This window comes from Culex quinquefasciatus, chromosome 2 (assembly GCF_015732765.1).
Source record: "Culex quinquefasciatus strain JHB chromosome 2, VPISU_Cqui_1.0_pri_paternal, whole genome shotgun sequence".
Taxonomy (NCBI): domain Eukaryota; kingdom Metazoa; phylum Arthropoda; class Insecta; order Diptera; family Culicidae; genus Culex; species Culex quinquefasciatus.
This window is the reverse complement of record NC_051862.1, coordinates 206,559,609-206,582,516: the sequence shown is the minus strand read 5'-3', so window position 1 is coordinate 206,582,516 and position 22,908 is coordinate 206,559,609. Positions and strand designations below refer to the sequence as shown.

General features: G+C 36.8%; 2 protein-coding genes across 2 annotated transcripts in view; both read left to right on the top strand.

Moving 5' to 3' along the window:
- Positions 1-22,908, top strand: part of LOC6054068 — a 224,900-nt gene that overhangs the window by 100,307 nt on the left and 101,685 nt on the right.
- LOC6049730 (leucine-rich repeat-containing protein 28) lies at positions 19,580-21,067 on the top strand. The gene is made up of 2 exons (XM_001866396.2): positions 19,580-19,716; positions 19,772-21,067. Exons 1-2 carry the CDS (start codon positions 19,679-19,681, stop codon positions 20,970-20,972), a joined length of 1,239 nt encoding a protein of 412 aa, XP_001866431.1. The 5' UTR covers positions 19,580-19,678; the 3' UTR covers positions 20,973-21,067.

Here is a 22,908-nt window from a genome sequence, read left to right as displayed (position 1 = left end):
TATTTTCCTCTGTAAGTTGATCGCGAAAACAAGACCAACAGTGCGCCCGGATCCGCCAAGGAACTCGCTGCCGTGCTGTTCAGCTGCGGTGCGCTTCATCGAGTCGACGAACGGCTCGACGATCGACTCTCGGCTTGGCCGTGCCCGAACCGTACCGGAGTTCATCACGAGCCGCCGTTGATTACAGAGCAGTCCGACGGTGCCGCGGCGCGAGTTTTCTCTCAATTTGCGAATCTTCTGTTGACGAAGAGTTCACCAAAACAAAACACACGCTAATAACCGGGAGTCGTTGAGTTGTCGGAGGAGTAAGCCGGGGCGCTTCGGTAACTCTCATTGTGAAAGTGGAGGTTCACGGTTCAAGTCCAGGTGTGATCGCGGCGTTTTGGATGACATATGAGTGGGAGAAAAACGCGTTCGCGTGTGTCAGTGAGTGTGATGAAGGGGATGACGTGGAAAATGAGTGTTGAGTTGGGATAGTGTGTCTGTCAAAGCGATCAAATTGATGGGTTTTCATCGGAGGCGACCTTTGTACCCCGAAGAGTGAAATTCTTGCGACGTGATCGCGCGGGGGAGTTTAAAAATAAAGCTATTTGCTCTAATTAATCGGGCAATGAGAATTCGCTCGTGAAGCGCATGGGGGAGATGATGATGTTATCATCACTTACTGTCAGTGTTGTTGTGGTTGGTTTGCTGATTGGGAGATTAGATTTGCGGCAAAGTTGTTTCGGAAGATGGCAAGTGTTGGTGATGACCGGCACCCTCCCCCCTCGTACTAATAATGTGAGGCTGTGTGTTTATGTTAGTACAGAGTGTACTAGTAGTGAAGAGCACAGCGTGGTTCCATTTGCTGTTGGTGCGACGTGAATTTGGTTTTGGCGCAGTGTGTTTATTTTAATCTGCAGATGGATCTGATAAGAGCGATACGAGTGGGGGTAGTGAGTCTGTGTAATTATGTGAATGGTTGCTTCTGCGGCAATGTTTGCCCGTGAAATGGCAAAATTGAAGCCGCTGAAGTGGAAATGTCTAGTTTTTCGTGAATTTGTGTATATTTTAGCAACATTCTAGAACACTTTGTTTATCTGATCTAATGGCGTCCCACAAAACACTTAAACTTTGAATTCATTTACACTTTCTTATATTCTTTAAGTTAGGAATATATTTATTCTTTAAAGATTTCATAATTTTTTCTCGCTATTTCATCTTTATTCTATTTTGTAATGGTTTCAATATTATATTTTATTTAAATTCAAATTGTTTCATTGGTTTACACTTTACTTGTTTTATTTTATTTATCTATTCCAAATATTGATATGATTTTGTTTTTATTTCGTTTTATTGTAAATTTTGTTGTTGTTATGATTTATAATTATATTTGTTTTTTTGGTCCTTAACATTTGTTGTTATCCACACAGAAAAATAACCATGGTAATATTTCATCTATCAGAAAAAATGTGTAATTTTACTTAGAAAATGTGGAATTTTACCACATTTCTTATGTAATGTCATTATTTCAGTCTAAAATGTGGTAAAATTATGACCATTAATTTTTACTTATTTTTTTTCTTTACAAGGTTTTTTTCTTTTTGGTTTTATATTTTTGCTGCTGTTTTTTATTGCTGCTTCTTTTTAACGAGAGGTTTCATTCAACATTAATCTTTTTAAAGAGTTTTGTTTGTTTTTGTCAAAAAGAAGTGTGATACAAGAAAATGCGTTAAAAAATCAGCAAACTAGATATTGTAAACCGGGGTGACATTGACAGGATTGAAATTTATTTTCGGAATATCTTCCAACTGATCAGATTTGCTCAAGATTATTGTTTTGAAAAAATAGAACATTTTTTGAAAAAAGTTTTTTTCAGTAGAGTTTAAAAAAATAGTTACGTTAAAAATTCTATGTTCGAATTTTGGGGTGAATTTGATGCTCATAATGTTTCTTGTTATAAGAAGATTTAAGGTGTGCTAACTTTATTTTTATGTCAAATGTTTTCAAAAAAAACCGATGTTTATATTTAGTCAATTAAGTTAATAAGCTTTTAATAAAATTTATAAAAAAAAGTATGTAAAATAGTTAAAAAGTCAGAGTTTTGTCAGAAAATCGTCTAAAACTAGTTTGGTTTATAAAATTACTGATTAATATTGCAACTGAATTCGAAGCACGAATGAAAAATTTTAACATTTAGATGAAATTAGTTGAACTGAAAATGCCTATAAATTTGGAGATTTAAAAAAAAATCTAAAATCTCCAAGTGGAAAATTAATCAAAGTATCTAAAAATGCATTCCGTTTTCCGTTCCGTTAAATTAATGCTATTCATCAACATTTTATTAATTATAGTTAACTAACTTTTTGTACTCTTCAAAATTTTATGAAAATTTCTTATTGAGGTACTTTGAACACTTCTCTACCACGGTCAATGTGATTCCATACCATTCCGTACGAATTAAATTTGTACTCTTCATCTTGCGAAAAAAAAAAAAAAAAATGAAACCTATCAAAGTCACCTCGTTTTACGGTACCTACTTACTTACACAGAAAAAAAAGTCGAATTTTACCTCTTTATGGGTAATTTTACCAAAAAAATGTGAACCTGATGTTCCTGATGCAATATTACACATTTTTTGTGACACAAAATCTGTTATGAATAATACCATCATTTTTTTTTGTGTATCTTGTCACTCTCGAACGACGAAATGGCATACTTTTCTCTACCAAAAATAACATAATCGAGGAGTAATAATTTTCGATACAAGGGCTTTAAAGTTATACTTTTTAGCACTGAAATGGATGCTGCAAAGTTGAACTTTTCTGCACTTATACGAAATGTAATACTTTTGATATACACATGCTTAAAAGCTGTTAAATTTGTGAAAAACATGAACTAAGGTGAGCCTTGAAATATGCAACAAGAAATTTTCTACAGAAAAACGGAGACAAAATATATTTTTTAAAGTAGTGAAGCAATACTTTCTTAAAACAGTGTAATGTGAACAAAGAAGAAAAGAACGATCATATGAAAGAAGACTATCAACATGAAAATAGATACTGAAAATATCATGGTTGGAGTCATCGTTTCGTGTACGATCCTTAGAATGCTTTTCTAATGGACTATTCTGCTTCGACCTTCCTCAACCAACCATCCCACCATGGAGTACATCCGCTGTGAGCATGTAAGTCTTAACCTTAAAACAGTTTCCAATGTGTCATTTTCCCCCCAAGTGTCGAACCATACGAGGATTGTTTTTGTTTTTATTGACTCTACTCATTGGCGTGATAACAGTTCAATCAACCTCACCTCATCCTTCTCCTCCTCCTTCTTTCTCGCAATCTACGTTGAACTACTTAAAGGTAGTGTGTGTGTTTGCTGTTTTCCTTCATTACAAACCCAGCACGGTACTCTCTCGGTATCACGTTTCGTTTCATATATTTTTATCTCAATGGCAGCAGCGCCAGCAGTTTCCTCCTCCTCAGTAATAACTTCACCTCGATTTATGTCCAGCTGATCGCGCGCGCGCGTTCTAGTTTCGCCTCTGTGTTGAAGATATTCATCAAGACAGTCTGCCCGCTTGGTGGCGCAACGGAAGCTATGAAATGACGATCCATCATCGTCCGGGGGTCGTCCCGTAGCTGGCTGGGGGACTTTATTACCTTCAATTGCGAGTAGATAGCGATAGTATACGAATGATGACCCAGCGGGGAGGAGGGGGGAAGCAGATTAATGTTTGTTCGCTAAAATTGTTTCGACTGGTGAGCAATAAAAATTAATTGGTTGACCAGGCGTAAATTACTGAAGCCTAGGCTTGATGAGCTCATAATCGCTAAGCAGACTAATTGATAAACGGGTTGAGAACTACTTGGAACTCGCTTTTTTAAAAACTTGTAAAAACCTCCCCCATTCCAAACGGGGAATTGGGAGGGGAGGTGGGGACATCGGCCGGGAACTTTTGCTTTCCATGTGGCCGAACTTGGCAGCCATTTGAAAAGTGAATAAAGATAGCGCAAAACGATAAGTACTCGCGCGTACAGTCAGCACGGTATGCTTTCCGTCTGTCCCTGTGGCTTGTAAGTAGAAAGTGTCTGACACGCGAATATCGCTCTCGATGGACCCCATTCGCCGGGCCGGGAAATGTCTGGCTGCTAGGGATGTGCAGAGCTTAATTGTTGAGGCAATTGCAACCATCTTTTTACATCTATGCTTCCATCCACCCCGGGATTCGAACTGACGACCTTTGGATTGTTAGTCCAACTGCCTACCAGCGACTCCACCGAGGCAGGACCCAGGGAGACGACTCCTACACCTGGATTGAGCTAACGACCTAACCCTTTAGGTTAGACCGGGGCCAACATTTACTTCCCCGTCCGATGGAAGGCGTGGTCAGACAAATCACGTCTCGAAAAATGCACCGGGACCTTCTGGGATGAAACCCAGGCCGAGGGGGTGAGAGGCAACCACGCTTACCCCTACACCACGGTCCCGACCTCTAAAGAAGATTAGTCTCTGCAAGTGTAAAAATCTCTTACTTTTTTTTGTTCTAATATCTAAAATATAATCGAAAAATTATGGCGTTTTTAATATAGTGAAGAGACCGCACCATTTTTAATTTGCTTAAATATACAAAAAAAAAATTGTCAATAAATCAGCAGATCTCGGGAAGACTGGCTCATTACAGGAAGAGTCATTCTAATATTGCGAAGAATCCATTTTAGACAACACTAAAAATTTGTTTGAAAATCTCAGATTCGAGCTTTGATTACAAACACTGGCGAAGTTTAGTGAGTTCTCCCAAAAATTCGCTATTTTTTGTTTTTTTTTATTCGGATGAAACTTTGTGAGTACCTTTTTAAAAATCAAAGAAGACATTTTGCATCATTAATTTGTCAGTAAAAGTCAAAAATCTGTATCTTCTACGGATTTCCTGATCAATTTGGCGTCATGGGCTATGTTTTGATTTTGCTTATATTGCTTTGGAATTTTCAGAAATGATTATCACACTCTAATAAAAATTACCCATTTTTTTATTTGAATTTTCACGCCAAAATATTGAAGTGAGCAAAATAACATTTTTTTAAACTTTCAATTCAATTCAATTAAATTCATGTTTATTTGTTGTACTAATCATAAAACAATTTGCTTAACCCTCTCACCCTAACCCCGCCTTTAGACGGGCTTTGATCTTAAAAATCGCCATAATTAATTTTCCAACCGATTTTTGATCTTTAAAAAGCATTGGAAAGAAGAACTCTTAAAATTTTAGAATATTTCAGGGTTGGAAGTTCAACTTGTTTTATGTTTATTTTTTATGACTTTGCCAATGTTTTTAAAAATATCATTTTTTTAGGGGTCAACTTTGGCTGTGTGTTTTATTAACACATCCTATATTTTTAGTAAAAATAAGTATGCAATAATTTTTGTGCTGTCCCAGACTATGCATCTACGCATTTTTTGGAATTTAAATGATGATGGTGCCATTCTATAGCAAAAAATGTGAAAAACATGCAACAAATTGAAAAAGTGACTGTAAAAACGTGAAAAAATTAGATAGGCAAATTATATTAGGTGGTACAATAGGCCAAATACTACTAAAAACAAACATAAACTAAACAAAGATAAATGTTAATTAAAATACTAAAAATAAAACAAGAAAAACATAAAACAAGAGAAGTAAAGTTTTTCGTAGAACAAAAGTTGCTCAAATGACCTCCTGAACACAGGAAAAATAAATATATTCGAACAAAAATTGGGCAGTAGAGTGTTAACTAATGATAAATGCAGAGTTTTGGAAATACTTACAGCTAAAAATTAATTCAAATACAATCATTGGATGAAATAAATATAGTAAATTTCAGTCGATTTAGCGATAGCAGAAAAAACGGTATAAAACTTTCATTTTTGGATATTTTTGTTGTAGGACAAACATGAAATCATTCATCGGTCAACATTTGTCTTGTAATAATGGAAAAAAGTTAAAAATATGATTCAATCAATGCATTTTAAATTTTATGTTATGTACATTTTCATTGCACGCATTTTAATTAAATTTACATCTAAAAATGAAGATAATTTTTTTACACGTTTTTCAAATTTTATTAAAAAGAAAATTTAGTATCCACTTGTGCCATATCCATTTTTTGTCATCTAAAACATATTCATAATCAAGATATTTTTAAAATGAGTTTTTTCAAAAATGATTATTTGAGCAATTCTAGATTACTTTTTCAAAATATGGCCATTGGACTTTTTTTTTTAAATAATTAATGAAAAAAGTGTTTTAAAATGCATTATACACCAAATCAATTGTTTTGCAATCATTAGTTTCCAAAATATTTAAGTATTGACGAAAATTTTATTTTTTTGCAAAAAAAAGTTTTTGCGATGCTGTGCTTTGGAATTCCATAAAAAATCAAAATATTTTTAATCTTGCCTAAACATGCCAAATATGATTATCAATGCAGAAAAATGCATTTAAGATTGTTTTCAGTTGATTTGACTCCTATTTTCATTAAAATTTTTGATGTTTTTTTCTAAATATTTTTTATATTATATATGGTACTTTCCCTCAAAACCTCGCTCCACAAGCTGAATATTGTTCCTTGAGCTATTTTAGGACTCTGCGCTACTTCCATCAAAATACTCCCAAAAGTGAGATTCTTATTGGAAATTTTATAATCTACAACTTTGTAGAACATACTAAGGCTGTAAACCTCGCTCCTGAAAAGTTATTAGCGATTTAAAAAAGTTATTTTTGTATGAAAATCATTTTTTTCACCAACTTTAGGCTCGGGTTTCAATGGGTTAATCTCAACTAATTTTGTTCAAAATTTACACAGATGTTTAAAATAACCTAAAAACCCGTTTTCCGCTTGTGGAGCAGGGGATCATTTTTTCTGGGCACCCTAATGGACAACTGCCAAAATTGTATGGAGACGGCTGATGCAAAATGTCTTCTTTAGTCATAGAAAAGGGACACACAAAGTTTCATCCAAATCAAAACATACAAAAATAATCGTTGTTCAAGTGACAGAGAATCGCTCAATTGTACGACGTACGACAAACATATGATTGAACTCTTTTCATAAATAACATCGTTTATGACAAAACAACCGAGTGTCCTCAGAGGTGTTCCGACGGTGGACATTTAGCAAACCATACAAATTTGTGCAATTTGGGTATCGAGCTGTCTGGTTTTCGATACTGTGTGTGTGCAATCAACCAAACGGTACCACGCGGCCGCTTCTTACAAATTGAGTTGTTTCTATGTATTTTTAAATCTACATTCTATACGTGCAAAAAACTTGCATAGGCATTTGGAAGGTGTTAGCTCTGCCGAGCTTCGGTGACCCATTTCTACGCTGGCTCTCCGAGCGCGAGGTACTTCAGCTTTATCGACAAGCCCCACCCTGAAGAACGTTTGCATCAATCGGATTCACACGGTTTTTAGAACTTCCGAACCCTTGTCAAATGGAGAAGGACTGATTTTCGATACTGGACATGAAAATTGACATTTCTTCAGAGCTACAAACAGGAAATCTCGGCTATTCTTGTAAAAAATGATTAAAATTTGAAATAGATATCATTTCAAGCGCTTAATGCAATAAAGTTCTTTGCCATATTGGTCATGTCTAACATTTCCATCTGATTTCCAACATAAATAAGCAAAAAAAATAGTTCTCTCATTCGGCCTTGCAAGCCTCTGTAAGTTCAAAATTTGATCAACCGGTAAAAAATCTTAGTGTATATTGTGACATCCAGAATTATAATTATAGAGCAATTCCAGCTCAAATCAGGATTTTTTCTGGTACTTTTGTACCCGACCCTCTCCAATTTCAATGAAACTTTGTAGACATGTTATCCAAGGCCCTATATAAGTCATTTTTGTGTATATGGAGCCAATAGTACTCGAGAATAACATTTGAGAAGGGCGTAAGGTATTTAAATATTTTAGTATTTTGCAATTTAAAAATTACTGTATCTCGAAGCCGTTGCATCGTATCAAAAGTTGGTCAAAGACAAATTTGTAGGAAATTGGACGGGCTTTCTGAAAAAAATACACTGAAACAAAAATACACGCCACTTTTATGTCATTTTTCAATTTTTAAGTTTAAAAGTTAAATTTGAAGGTGATGTCACGATTTTTTTTCGCTCAAAATTTTTGAGGAAATACCCTAAGATGTTACCAAAAGACTGACGAGAAATGCAGAATGGTATGTCTCTCCTAAAAAAATACAAAAATCAATTACTAAAACTGTTTTTTTGAAAAGTGGTCTAAACGTCAAAATTTTAAAAAACCGGTAGTGGGAATCGATTTCCCAGATAATTTTACATAAAAGCCTTCATATTGACCATTGTCCTATGTCCAATCCTTGGGAAGATACAGCGGTTTTAAAAATAAAAATGTTGAAAAAACGGAATTTTTGGTGGTTTTTGGCATTTTCTATATGACAGACTTGGTTTTTCAGTCTCCTAAATATTTTTACCGGAAAGCTCGTCCAATTTCCCATAAGTTTGCCTTTGACAGCTTTTTTCTAGAGCTGGAATTGCTCTATATTAAACATTCTCAACCATCGTAACTATTGAACATCTCTATAATATCATCAACCTAAGGAGGGAAGCATGGTGAAAAGAGTGGATCCTCCCACGACCACATCTACCCCGAGCCTCCAGAGACCCCTCCCATCAACCCGGTCGGCTTCACCACCAGCCACTGATGCGAAAACTAATTTCGTTGAGTGGAAATTGAAATCACGCAATTTCGACTTGTGAGCCAGAGAGGGGTTTGAGTAGGTACTTCGACCACTTTGTTATCGCTTTCAACGCCCGCGCCAAGTTCACCACTGATAAGAAGGTGCGAAACATATGATGCTCTGTTTTGAACGGCAAAAAAGCTCGTTATCTGAACGACCTCCCCCGCGCGTTGCTGTTTTATTTTCGGGTTGAGTATTTTCCCCGTGGAGTACACCGGGTCCGGTTGAGCGAATTCAAAGTATTCCGGGCTTGGAAATTCAACCCTTGCAAAATCTCACCCTTCACGCTCGGACGGAACGAGAACCGCTTGAAAGAGAGCTCAATTGCAGTGCGAGCGAAAAAAAAGCGGGTAACTCGATATCCGTAAAGAGTGGTCGGACACTTCCTTACGTAAGAACGACCACGTCGGAACATGTCAATAGACAAAAACGGGCCGCCGACGACCGGTTGCTTCGTCGGTTTGGTTCTGGCTGTCAAAGCTGCTTCGTCCTACCTGTTCGTCGTTCTCGTGTCGTGTTGAACATTCCCCATACTTGGGGCGGCCTGACGACGTGAATTTCGTAACTCGTTCCAACCCCCGACGACGACGACGACATTCCCACTTTGGAATGCCCTCTCAGCTCCGGCAATATCTCTCTCAGCTATCTCGCGTTCTCCGGCTAGCGAGAAAACATATGGCTTGTTGGTTTAGCAACTCACCCTTAGATAGCAAGACTTCCACCACACAACCCTTATACCTCAACATAGCACATAGATCACGCCGTCAGGTAGCTCACATATGGTGTCCCATACCTATGACATCACCCGGTGCGGTGACCAGAAAATGGGCTTTTGATTCAATTATGATTTCTTGGGCGCTCCGGATATCTCGGTTTGCGGGGATTCGATTCCGGCCAAACTTGGCTGTAGCGCAGCGGGTCGTAATTGCAATTTGAGATTGACCTGCATCACGGAATCGTGAAATTTGGTATTTCTTGCTGAAGGTCGTCAACGCTGGAGTGCACGACATGGTATAGCGCTCTAGCAATTGGCCAATCCCGTCTTATTCCACTCAGAGTAGAACAATGCAGACTTGGAGGTTTGTGTCTTGCTTGAAAGGTTCCATTTCAGGCAGTCCGAGGGAGCAATACCGTACTTTTTTTTTGCTTGTTCTGATTTTGTTGCCGTGCGATTATTTCATGCCTGCCACTTGAGCTGGCAGGTTTTGTCTGTTGTTTATTTTTGTTTTGCTCTTTGGAATACAAAAATATATGTATTTGGCAGGGAGGAAACATGGGCTGACGGCTTAAAGTGCAGCGATATAATACATAATGGAGTAATTGTCGTTTGGCGAACAAATGAGCAGTTTTTGCTCGGTCGAGCGTTATTCTGATGAAAATGTTCCATTTTCGAGGAGGGGAAAAATCATCAACCTGGTATTAATTTGACATGCCCCTGCAAGGATTGGGTTCGGTTCCAAAATTGCAGGTTGAGTGAAGAGGTTTCCGGACTACCGAATCATACGTTGAAATTTTCCAACTCACTTTTGTATCAAAATTGGTAGCTTTTTCTTCAGCTCTACAAACTGTTCTGTAGTTTGGATCTTGAAGTTCAACATGATCATCTATCTAATTCTAGAATTGTGAAGAAGGGTTTCTACGTCAAATTGATCATATTTTAATCTTAAACCATCCGCTATCTCTTTCTTAATGTGTCAATACAATAAACTTTCGAAGGCCAGCTACGAAATTATGCAAAAGTCGATATAATTCTTGGTAGATGCTTAATGCTCCGATTTTCCCGCAAATTGATCATCCAACTCCATAATTTAATGAAGCAAATTGAATCTAAAGCAACCTCCCGTTTTGACCCAAAATTTAAATAAATATATTCCCACAAAAAAAACCTAACGTCAAGCCATCAATCTCATCAGCATTCCGCAACCCCCGGGATCGCGCGTCACACTCTCGGTTAAGGATTCCGATTCTGAGGTCACGCTCGGTCTGCCATGTCCGTGAGACGAATGTCAAATGCAAATTTTCCACAGCTCCTTGGCTTTCTGGGTTGGCGGCTGCCGTCGAAACGATATCTGGTTTTGAGCATTTGAGAACAAGAAATCAAGAGTCGTGGTTCCAGTTGGCTCTGTCACCCTACATTGCGATGCATTTCACGCGGAGGAAGGAATTCGTCCGGAATTTGATTGTTTGTCAGCTGTAGTTATTTTTGAAAAATGTTGTATTTCTCCAAAATAATTACACAAATTGGAATAAACTAATCAAAACACACTTCTAGTTGAACCAATCAATCAGCGTCTTGTTAATTTCACGCCAACAAAGCAGCTTGACACATTTGTCCTCGCTGCCTCCAACATCAGCTTAATAAAAAAAATAAACAAATCTTTGAAAAGCTTGAAATTGAAACGAGACTTAAATTTTTTTTTCTACCCTTTTCTCATTTGACTTTTGCTTTCCGCTTGAAAGGAAACCGCGGGCGTTGTCAACGAGAGCCAATGGCACAATGCACACAATCGCACAAAAAAAGCAAAACTGTCATAAATAAATTGCCACCTGCCACTATTATCGCCAAATGGGAATGCAAAATTAATGCTATTAATTGGTGCTCATTTGCATTGTCCCCAACACTGCGTTTGAGCCACTGCACTGCACTGCTTCAGGGAAATGTAGGATATCAATGAGTGGAGAACAAAAAAACTTGTCACAAAGTCGTATAGACAAAAGCGAAAAATTATATTAAATGTCATGGAAAATGAGCTGGGAGAAAAAGAAAGTTAAATTTCAAGCTCTTCAATTAAAAAAAATGGCAAAAAAAGTTATTGCAGAACATTTATCAAACTGATTTAACGAAATTGCTATTAAGTTATATTTTAGTTTATCATTCTAAAAATCTCAAAATAATCCTAGGTAAAAAAGCAAGTTTTCTACGTATTCACATATCGACTTTTATTTGTATTTTTGATATTTGATTGAAATCTTGTCCATGCATTTTGCATAATTAGTTTCTCCAAGTCTTCAAATAAAATTTTGTGAACTGTTCAGAGAAAATGGGCATGTGAATATTTATAAACCGCAAGGGAATTTTCTGATCGATTTGGTTGCTACAGCAAAGATGTTATGTAGGTTATGAATACGATTTTTCAGAAAAAGTAGGTATACGGAAAAAATCCAAATTTTGTGTTATAACTTTTTGTTACTATGAGTTTAATTTACAAAATACAATCTTGTAATTTACGAGATTTTGTTTACCATATTTCAGTGAACCAAAAAAGGCATCTTTTACATCAGAGTTTGGTATGATTCCAAACCTGTAAAACCTGGATATTTTGAAAAAATATATGATAATATCAAAAATATTGGAATACAAAATTTATAATTAATTTGTAGATGCAATATAAGTTTGCTATAGAATTCAACTTAACATTTTGTTTGGTAAACTGCACGTGAAAATAGCATGCTTTTTAAGGTTTAAATTTTCAAAATGTTATATTTTTGTTGATTTTAAACAAACCCTGCAAAAAACATTTTCGGAATGCAAGAAAAAACCTCTTTATGGATGACAATTTCAAACCTTATAGTAAAATAAAACAAATTAAGATTGTAAGACATATACCCCCCCCCCCCACTCCGAGTTAGGGTGGTCTCTGACAATTTTCGTCATTTTTTTAATAATAATAATAATGAGCAACTCTCTACGAATTCGGCCGATTTCGACCATTTTTATTTTTTGTATTTTTTTATTTTACTCAAACTTTGTGGGGGCCTTCCCTATGACCAAATAAGCTTTTTTGCGTCATTGGTTCACCCATACAAGTCTCCATACAATGTTGGCAGCTGTCCATACAAAAATGGTATGTAAATATTCAAACAGCTGTAACTTTTGAGTGAATTTTCTGATCAATTTGGTGTCTTCGGCAAAGTTGTAGGTATTGTTGAGGACTTTTGAGAAAAAATAGGTACACGGAAAAAAAATTGCAGATTTTTTAATCAACTTTATTTTCACTAAAACTCAATTTCTCAAATTCGTATTTTTTGATTTTCGAGATTTTTTGATATGTTTTAGGGGACAAAAATCCGCAACTTTTGAGCTATAGAGAAACATGGTCAAAAAATCTGCCGCCGAGTTATGATTTTTTGAAAAAATAGTGATTTTTGAAAAAAAAACGAAATTTCATGCAAAAACAAGTTTGACATTATTTTTTAATGCAAAATTGAATTTGCAATCGAAAAGTACTTTACAGATTTTTTGATAAAGGGCTCCGTTTTCAAGATATAGCCACCGAAAGTTTGATTTTAGCGAAATATTTGCAGTTTTTCGATTTTTAAAAAAAGTGACCATGAGTTACCATTTCCAAAAATATTTTTTTTTAAAAGTTCAGAAAATTTGCTATAAAATAGTCTAAGAGACATCAAAGATTGGACATCGGGTTGCTGAGATATCGCCGCTTTAAGAAAAAGAAACACGAAAATTGAAGTTTTCTAAATCTCACCAAAACAACCCACCATTTTCTAATGACGATATCTCAGCAACTAATGGTTCAATTTTCAATGTTAAAATATGAAACATTCGTGAAATTTTCCGATCTCTTCGAAAAAAATATTTTGAAAATTTTTAAATTAGGACTAGCATTTTAAATGGCCGTAATATTCAATGTTTGGCCCTTTTAAAATGTTAGTCTTCATTTAAAAATTTACAAAATATTTGTTTCGAAAAGATCGGAAAATTTCACGAATGTTTCATATTTTAACATTTAAAATCGGATCATTATTTGCTGAGATATCGTCATTAGAAAATGGTGGGTTGTTTTGGTGAGATTTAGAAAACTTCAATTTTCGTGTGTCTTTTTCTTAAAGCGGCGATATCTCAGCAACCCGATGTCCAATCTTTGATGTCTCTTAGACTATTTTATAGCAAATTTTCTGAACTTTTAAAAAAAATATTTTTGGAAATGGTAACTCATGGTCACTATTTTTAAAAAACACGAATTTGAGAAATTGAGTTTTAGTGAAAATAAAGTTGATTAAAAAATCTGCAATTTTTTTTTCCGGGTACCTATTTTTTCTCAAAAGTCCTCAACAATACCTACAACTTTGCCGAAGACACCAAATTGATCAGAAAATTCACTCAAAAGTTACAGCTGTTTGAATATTTACATACCATTTTTGTATGGACAGCTGCCAACATTGTATGGAGACTTGTATGGAGACGCAAAAAAGCTTATTTGGTCATAGGGAAGGCCCCCACAAAGTTTGAGCCAAATCAAAAAATACAAATAAAATCCATTTCCGGTTTAGGTAGAGAATTGCTCTAATAATAAAATCATAACTTCACGCCATTTCTACCGATTTTATTTGTTTTGGACGCATATGAAGGGTGATAAGTTGGTCTGTCTAGGTTAAATAGTCTTAACACCAAAAATCCAGCCTAACATTTGTAAAGGTCGAATGAAACTTTAACAGGATTCCAAGATACCTATGATTTTTTGAAAATAAAAAGTGGGATTTTCGATGTGTCGAGAAAATAACGGAAATGAAAAAAAAATATTTTTTTTTTACAAAATGACGAATTAGGAATTTAAGAATCGAGAATAAAATTAAAGAATAACGATAAACATACAAAATATAGAATTAATGCATAAAATACATTAGTTATAGTAATAAAATGAAATGGATAGTTATTGTAAAAAAAAAATGTTTTTTTTTTTCAAAAATCGACTAGCGAAATCAAAACTAAAAAAACACACTAGCAGATTAAATTTACATTTTCAAATTAATTCATACGCGATGTCTTATAAAAAAATGTTAAAAAAATTTAACTGAACATAGCATAGCATAGCATAGCATTGGTGTTATTAAATAAAACTTCAAAAAAAAAAAAAAACAATTGTTACAATGTAAATTCAAAATCCCAACGATTCAATTAGTCTAGTTTATAAATTAATTTACTGAGAAAAATATAAATAAATTGCAAACAGAATTAACTACACAGATAGAATAGCAAAAAAAAAATAAACTATAAAAAAATAAACCATCTACTTTAACGACTCACAGGTGTTTTGTAGTAAAGCTATTCAATAGACAAAATCAAATAATATAAAATTAAAAAAGACAAAGTTTAACAGATAACAAAATCAAAATATGGATGATATTTGGAATCTATTCAAGAAAAATGACAAAAAAAATCAATTAAACCGGAGTAGCTAACATCCAAAATTCCGTTTTTATCCGAATACAAGAAAGGAGCATAAATAATAATTATCGAAATAAAAATTAAGGCATTTTCAATGTAATCCGTACAAACGCCATCAACCCCATTCGAACTCCTTATTCTACCGCGGCAAAGCCATATCAGTGCCGCCCCCCAAACATGCAACAGATTTCGCGTTGCCGATTCTCTCCTACATTTGCAATCCTAACCTCCCCGAAATCAGCCAAACATCAACCTTTCCCAACAGCATTCGATTGCATTCGGCACACCAGCCTGAGCGTATTGGCAACGTTTGGGCTCGTTTTACGATTTGCATAAGTGAAAAGTTATGTTTTCCTAAACGGCGTTACACAATCACAAACAGGCAGTGTCGGTCGGTCGCCTGTTGCTTTCCATTTCTAAACCATCCTAGAAATGGTCGTCGTCGGTGTCGTGATGCTGAGAGGCGGATTAGTTTGTGTAGAGAGTAATCGGTGCACGCAAAACTGGAGCGTTTGGAGGGTGTTGCAAAAAAAAAGTGGTAGGGAGTGGGATTTGAACCAAGGTCGGTTGACTTGCAAGCTGTCATTCTCGGAAGAAGATCTAAATTACAACATATTACTAGAATGTCAAAGTTCGCAGAGTCCACGTTTGGGTGTACTCATTTTTTCCATCAGAGTTCGCATGCACGCAAACAGATTCCGCCCAGATCGAAACCGTTTTGCTGTCGGAAATTGAGAATTTCCTGAAAGTGGTTAGGTGTGCTGCAGCAGCAGCAGCAACAGGACCACAAATTAGCATATAATTTTGGCCACTTTGGTCAACCAACACACATCAGAGTGAACAACAAAAAAGACTCAAAGAAAGCAATCTCTGGGAAGCTGTCAGAGTGCTGTCACAGTTGTTGGATATCAATTAGGGAGGAGGAGGAGGATGGCGTACATGGGAGGCTATGTTGATGATGATCATCTGTTCTAGGCCTGTGGGGTCGCGCGTCAAAACAAATAATAAAATGGAATGAAAACGCTGAAAATTGGCTGAGTGGCCCCGGGTAATAGTTGTCGAGCACGCACCACGGAGTCGATTATCCAATTTCAGCGTTTGTCCTCCCTTCGCCGCTGTGGATGAGATCATTGTCCAGTTTTATGAATGATTTAATTGAATTTTGGAGCTGTGACAACAGACACAGAATAAACAAGAATCAATTACAATTTTGAATGCGAGTTGATTTTATTTATCTAATTATTTCATTTTCTTCTCTTTCCAGGTAAGTTTCGCCTCGTTGAATGCCAACCACTTTAAAAATGTGTCGTCAAATCTGAGAGTGAGTACAGATATCTATTTGGGGGGAACAAACAAGCTTTAAAGCCCACCATGCCAAAGAGATAACGAAACTAATCCCACTATTTGTGAGAGAACCCAACCAGTTTGTGTGTGCGTGCTTAATCTGAACTAGATCTTGGCACTAAATGTGCGTATGCGTCAGAGATAGCTATCTGGCTCTGTTTGCCCTTGTTGATGTAGGCCCGGCCAGAACCGTGTCGTGTGTTTTGTAGGACCATCATCCGGATGATTTATTGTGTGTGTGGCCCCATCAACCGTAATCAGAACGCATGTTTTTGTCGTTCACTGGGTGTGTCGCAAGATTAAACTTTCAATAGAATGTTTCAGAATTAATTAAAAAAACACACATTTATGTTAAATATGAAAAACGCCACATTTTAAATCAAGCATTCAAAAAATTCAAGAATTTTCAGAATCCAGTTTCCGCTGGCCGGCTGTGAAATTATGGGAAAATATGGTTGATGACAAAGAGCAATTATCTGAGACTTCGGAAAGCATTTTTCTTGTATTTTTTTTTATTTGGATGAAACTTTGTGTAAACTTTTTCTATTACTAAATAATTCAGTTTGCAATCCGTCCATACAATTTACAAATTCAAAAATCTGTACATTAAGAAAGGATTTTCTGATCGATTTGGTGTCTTGGACTTTTCAGAGAAAAATAGCAGCATTCTTAAAAAAGCTTAATTGCAAATTAAATTTTTAAGACTATTTCCACGTTTAAAAAAATGATCATTTCCGAACATTTTTAGCACTGCCAAATGATTTTTTACCAACTTGTGTTATAGCTTAAAATATGGCCTTTTGTCATCTAAAAATTATTCAAAAATGAGATTTTTCAAAAAAAATCGCGATCCATTTTTTGTGTGAAAAATCGAATAAAAAAATGGGCAAATTTTTATATATTGTAACGATTTTTTTTTGAGAAGTCCTAAGCATTGCCTAAAACTTTGCCGAAGACAATTTTTTTAATCTATCCGAAATTCCGCTTCGCTTCGCTTGGAGACGGTGAGTTTAGCGGATTGCGGACTGGATTTCGCCATGTATATTTGATGTTTTTTTCCAAAACAGATTGCCCATGCGATAATCTATCGTTATTATTTTCTGAAATCAGTTTCTTTCAACCATATTTTGTAAAATTTTCAATGCTTTCACGAAGAATTTTTTTAAAGTTTAGTCTAGTGTAGTTTCAACGTTTTTTCGAAAATACTCAAATTTTCATAATTTGCAATATAAGTTAAAAATGAAGCAACATTTTGTATGGTTTCTCTCTTTTTATAGTTTTTTAAACTAAAATTTTCATAAAATACCGTATTTTTCGAAAATACTCAAATTTTTAAAAAATTGCAAAATGTGTATCAAACGAAACGAAATTTAGTTTGCTTTACACTTTACTTTTTTTGTTGGAAACTATTTTTTTCACAAAAAAACGTATTTTTTCGAAACTATTTAATTTTCTAAGTTTGCAATGTGGGTATCAAACGAAGCAGAATGCATTTCAAATTATTAGTTTATAATTATTATTTTATTTTCACTAAAAACATATTTTTTTCGAGACCTCAAATTTCCATGATTCGAGATATGGGTATCAAACGTAGCAAAATTGTTTAGGCTTTTTCTTTTTTTATTATTTATTTAAGAAAATACTAAAATTTTCGCAAAATCCCGGGCAGACGGTAATAACAAGATTCATGCCATTTCAATAACAAATACTGTTAAAATAACAGAAAGTGTTATGGATTCTTCTTGAAAAATCCATTTTTGCATCAGAGTTTAATAACAGTTTATGTTATCAAAACAAAAGTTGTTATTGGTCAGATATTGGTTGAAAGCCAAAACAACTTGAGAATAACATTTTGTGTTATGGAACAATACCGCCAACTGTTATTGGGATGATCGGATTAGTTGTTAAAATAACAAAAAATAATAACAAAGAGTTGTTCGAAGAATAACTAAAAATATTATAAGTCTGTTATTACAATTACAAACCAATAACAAAAAAAAACATAACGACGAATAACAAATCTTGTTATAAATAACATAACATGTTATTGACCTAGTATTTTCAAATATCAAAAAAATTCATTCCCAAGTTATTTCCGTCTGCTCGGGATACCGTAAATTTCAAAATGTGAAAATTTTAGTTTTTAACAAATGAAACCCTAATAAAGTGAAAACGCATTCAAAATTTCAAACCCAAAATGGAATTTTGAACATTAGATTATTTTTGAAAAATACGGTATTTTTTGTACTTTTGGTATTTTCCGGAAAATCTTTTATTTGGTGAAAAAGCATACGCAATTTCGCTTCGTTTGATATCCATATCGCAAATAGTGAAAATTTGAGTATTTCCGAAAAACATGGTATAGAAAAAAATAATGTAAATTTGGAAGCTTTAATTTTGGAAGGTTGAATATTACCTCTTTAATGATGTAATTTTACCTCAATTTAGACTGAAAAAGTGGCATTACACCAGAAAAGTGGTAAAATTACACATTTCCAGAGGTAAAATTACACCTTTTTTCTGACATAAAAGATGTACCCCTTCCCAGGTGTAATATTACCATGATTTTTTTTTCTGTGTATTTTGTGAAAATTTTAAGTGAATAAGTGAAAAAAGCATAGCTTCGTCTGATACCTATATTTCAAATTAGGAATATTTGACTACTTTCGAAGAAATACGGTATATTGTGAAGTTTTTAGTATTTTTCCCAAAAGACTTTAATAATTTCGCTTCAAGGGACAAGGATATGAATTTGAATGATAGGAAGTGTTAATGCTTTACTTCTTTAAAGGGGAAAGGGAAAATCTTCATAGTATCCCCAAATAAGTTTCACTTGGAAGAACATGGAATTAAAGTAAATTAAAGAAACATTTTTCAACATTTGGAATCGCCTAATGCCATGGCAGCGCTTTTTTCCCTCTTCTACCGGGTGCACACTGCTTCACGGAGAGTGCTGCTGAATTAATGCATCTTCGCTCATAATGAGATCATTGTTTTCTTCTGGTTTGCCGTCCTGTCCGACCTACCCCCAGGGCAAATTATGCAAGAGGAAAGAATCTGCTGAACACTAATGGAGATGCTTCACTCGGGAGCTTCTGAAAGTCCAGGTATAATGACGTTGTTTTCGCCAGCTGGATCTTACGCCGATTATGTTCTAATTACGACAAGATATTATCATAAAATCTTGAGTTTTTTTTCCATGCTCGAATTCACTCAGCAACATATTAGTCTAGAACGTACCATGACACTAACCTCTCGCCCCACATATTGTGCACGAATTGTACATCGTTAACGAGTACAAAAGGACCAACTCGTTGACGCTGATGGACGGTAATAATTCAAGTGGATTTGCAACTGAACCGGTAGCGCGTTGCTGGTTCCCCTCAGTCGTAAAAGTTCCTCCGAGTCAACAATGTCAAAGCGCCTAGTGGGACCTATGTTGCTCGTAACGTAAGTTTCGCTGGATTCGATTGATTTCGGTCGATTAATTCGCTGTTCCACGCAGGATCCTGTTCAGCATTGCACCACGGGAGTTGCTGGCGAGGAATTTGACCTGCGTGGAAAGGCCGGAAGCCTTCTGGCAGGATGAGCCGGACAGCTGGTGCGTGATCGAGGATGTGGATCTGGAGGAGTCGTCGGAGGATATCCACTTTCCGGAACATCCGAAGATATACCTGAGGAACTTTAACGTGTCGTACCTGTCGCCGACGTTGCTGTTCAAGATGCGAAGTGTGCAGCACCTGACGGTGGAGTCGAGCTCGATGACGAAGCTGTACATGAAGCCGACGTTGAACAGCATGGAGATCAAGAACAGCAACATCTCCGAGGTGATCATCGACAAGGATAGCAACTACGAGCTGCAGAACTTTAGCTTGGAAGGGATCTATCGGAAGCCGCTTCCGAACAATTACATCCGGCTGACCCACTTGGAGGAACTCTCGATCCGGCATAACGATCTGACGAGATTCAATATGAGACAGCTCAACGGGTTGATCAAGCTGAAAACGTTGGATCTTAGCTACGATCACATAGAACAGTTGATCATTCCGGATGCGTTGCACATACCAAATTTGAAGGAACTCTACCTTTCCGATAACCAACTAGAGCAACTTCCAACCAATCTCAAACGCCTTAAAAATTTGGAAACTCTAGACCTTCACTCCAACCAGATCGCCTTCCTGGAGATGAGTCGCTTCAACGGGCTGAGCAATCTGAAGAAGTTGGTCCTCAGCGGCAATCGGCTACAGATCAGCACCCTTGAACCAGTTTACCTCCCAGCCCTCGAGAAGCTCGAAATGATCGGCTGCGGTCTCAAAGACCTGGACATGCTCTACTGGAAGATGCCATCGCTCAAGTACTTCAACGTGTACGACAACAGCCTGGTGGCCATCACCAACTTCCCGGACAGCTTCACCAAAGAGCTCGTATTCGTCCCCACTGGTAATCGCTGGAGCTGCCTCAAGCTGGAGGCGATCAGCGCCAAGGTCACGATCAAGGTCAAAGAGCGCGATCACTACTGCGAGCACAAGGTGGCGGACATTTGCTGCAATGGCGGCAGCATCGACTTCAACCTGGTCGAAACGCTGGACCGGAAGGTGCAGCTGCTCAAGTTCCAAAATTCGATCCTGTACGAGAAGCTCGAGGAGACCAACCACAAGCTGGAGAAGGTGATTGGCGTCGTGGACCAGCGGGTGGTTAGGAAGTGAGAAAGCGGGGGAAAATAACAATACTTCCCAGCAACCGCAGCGGTTGCATGAGCCGGTCGAAAGCAAGAAATATAATGTGTAATTTGCTGAATTGATCCATGCTACTGGTGTTAATTTGTCTCGACGACGCCACGCCGACTTCGTCGGTGATTAAATCCGCCCGTTTGATGTTATTTTCAAAGTTTCTCCAAAAATACTCATTCGGAGGGGGGCTCTTTGGTGTTGTTCCGCCATCGTTCCGCGCATTGTCGTCGTCCAAGAAAATAGTGAAGATAAAGTTGAAAGAGGTGTGTTTTTGGTGTAGGAAACCAAAAAAAAAAAAAAATAACTAGCTAATAATAATCACCACCCTCGCAGCATTAGTGGCGGCGGCTGTGGCCAGCGCCGGCTTTGGGCGGTCACGACTCTCGCGGATATCTCGCGTAGTTTTGGCCGGGCCATACACGGATTCCATGCGGCCAGGTTGAACGACCCAGAAAATGGTCAACCGAGATGCGTGGTTTGGGTGTCGGTTGCCGGTAATTCGCACGCCCGGTAGTGACGGATCGGTTTTTGCAACATTGTTGCCGGCCAAGTGATGACGGTGTGTGTTGATGTGATTTGCAGTAATGTCTCAATTTTTGCTTTCTCTTCTTGTCTTTTCTTGAAGGGCTTTAGTAATTTTGTGGAGTGTTACTGATGATTATGTTTTCTTCTTCCTTAAGAATTTGCTGATATTTAAAGCTATTTGAGATTGTATGATAGGTTATGAGAGTGTTTACAATTACAATTTAAAAAAATGTGATAAAATACCTTCCTCCTCAAAAGTAACTACACCAACGATGATACACGGCATAAACAGCATCGAAAAGGGGTACGAACTTAGCGGTTCTTTGATGGGTCGAACCACTTCAAACAAGTAAGAAGCTTTCAAATTAGACGTAACATCTTCAAAAACAGCAACAACACCCTCAACGTGCAATCTCAATTTACAGCTTATTGTTTCACCGTACTTTTCAAGCCGATCTTCAACCTGTTTAGTTTTTCATGTTTAGTGAGTTTATGTGTTATTTGTTTTCAAAACAGCTCTTTCTCAGTTTTAGGTGGTTGGTGCACTCTGTGCCCCGGTTTGTAAGCTCATTAGTAGTCGTCGTCTTCGTCAGTAAACACGAGGTGCTGAACAAGAACCTACTCCATAGTATAGTTTTCAGAGGGTGGTGAAGAGCATCCAATAAACATGCAAATGCTCTTTTTTTCAACTTGTAAATTTCGGTTCGCTGCCGTTTGAAGAAATCAACAAAACACCGAAAATAACGTACACTACCGACAGTGGAAAAAATACCTCAAATAAGAAGGCTCAGGTTACCTCTTCGCGACCAGCTCTGATGTAATGGAGCAAAAGGTATCGAATTCAAGCAGTGTTGTCACTCTGTCCCACTTTGCCGACATCTCGAAAACAGTCGTTGTCGTAATGGGGCTCGAACGTTTAGAACGTTCACCGGTCCAAATTCCGCACCGATTAGTTCCCACTCAAAAATCCCTGAACGCTCGCGCCGCTTTGCGTACAAATTGCTCGACTTTTTTCCTTGAGAGCTGATGCCGACGCGCAGATCTTGAACTTTTGTAGACTGCCGCGCGAATTATATCGATAAATTTTGCGTTGGCAATTATATATCCACCGAGTCTGTCGGTGTTCGCCGCTCTGGTATCATTGAGTCCGACTTCAGGGTGTTCTCCACTCGTTCGGGCAATTGTTGATGGAAATTATTACATTTATTGTTAATTTGACTGCGTCGGAGCTTGTTCGGATAAAATTAATGTGAGCTTTAATTAAAAACATTTGCTTCATTTCATTCCGGTGGGGGGCGAGATCGTATTAACCTTTTCGAACTTCTCGACCCTTTAAATCTGCGTGATTAATATCCCCCAAATACACCATCCCTGGAACACACCTTTA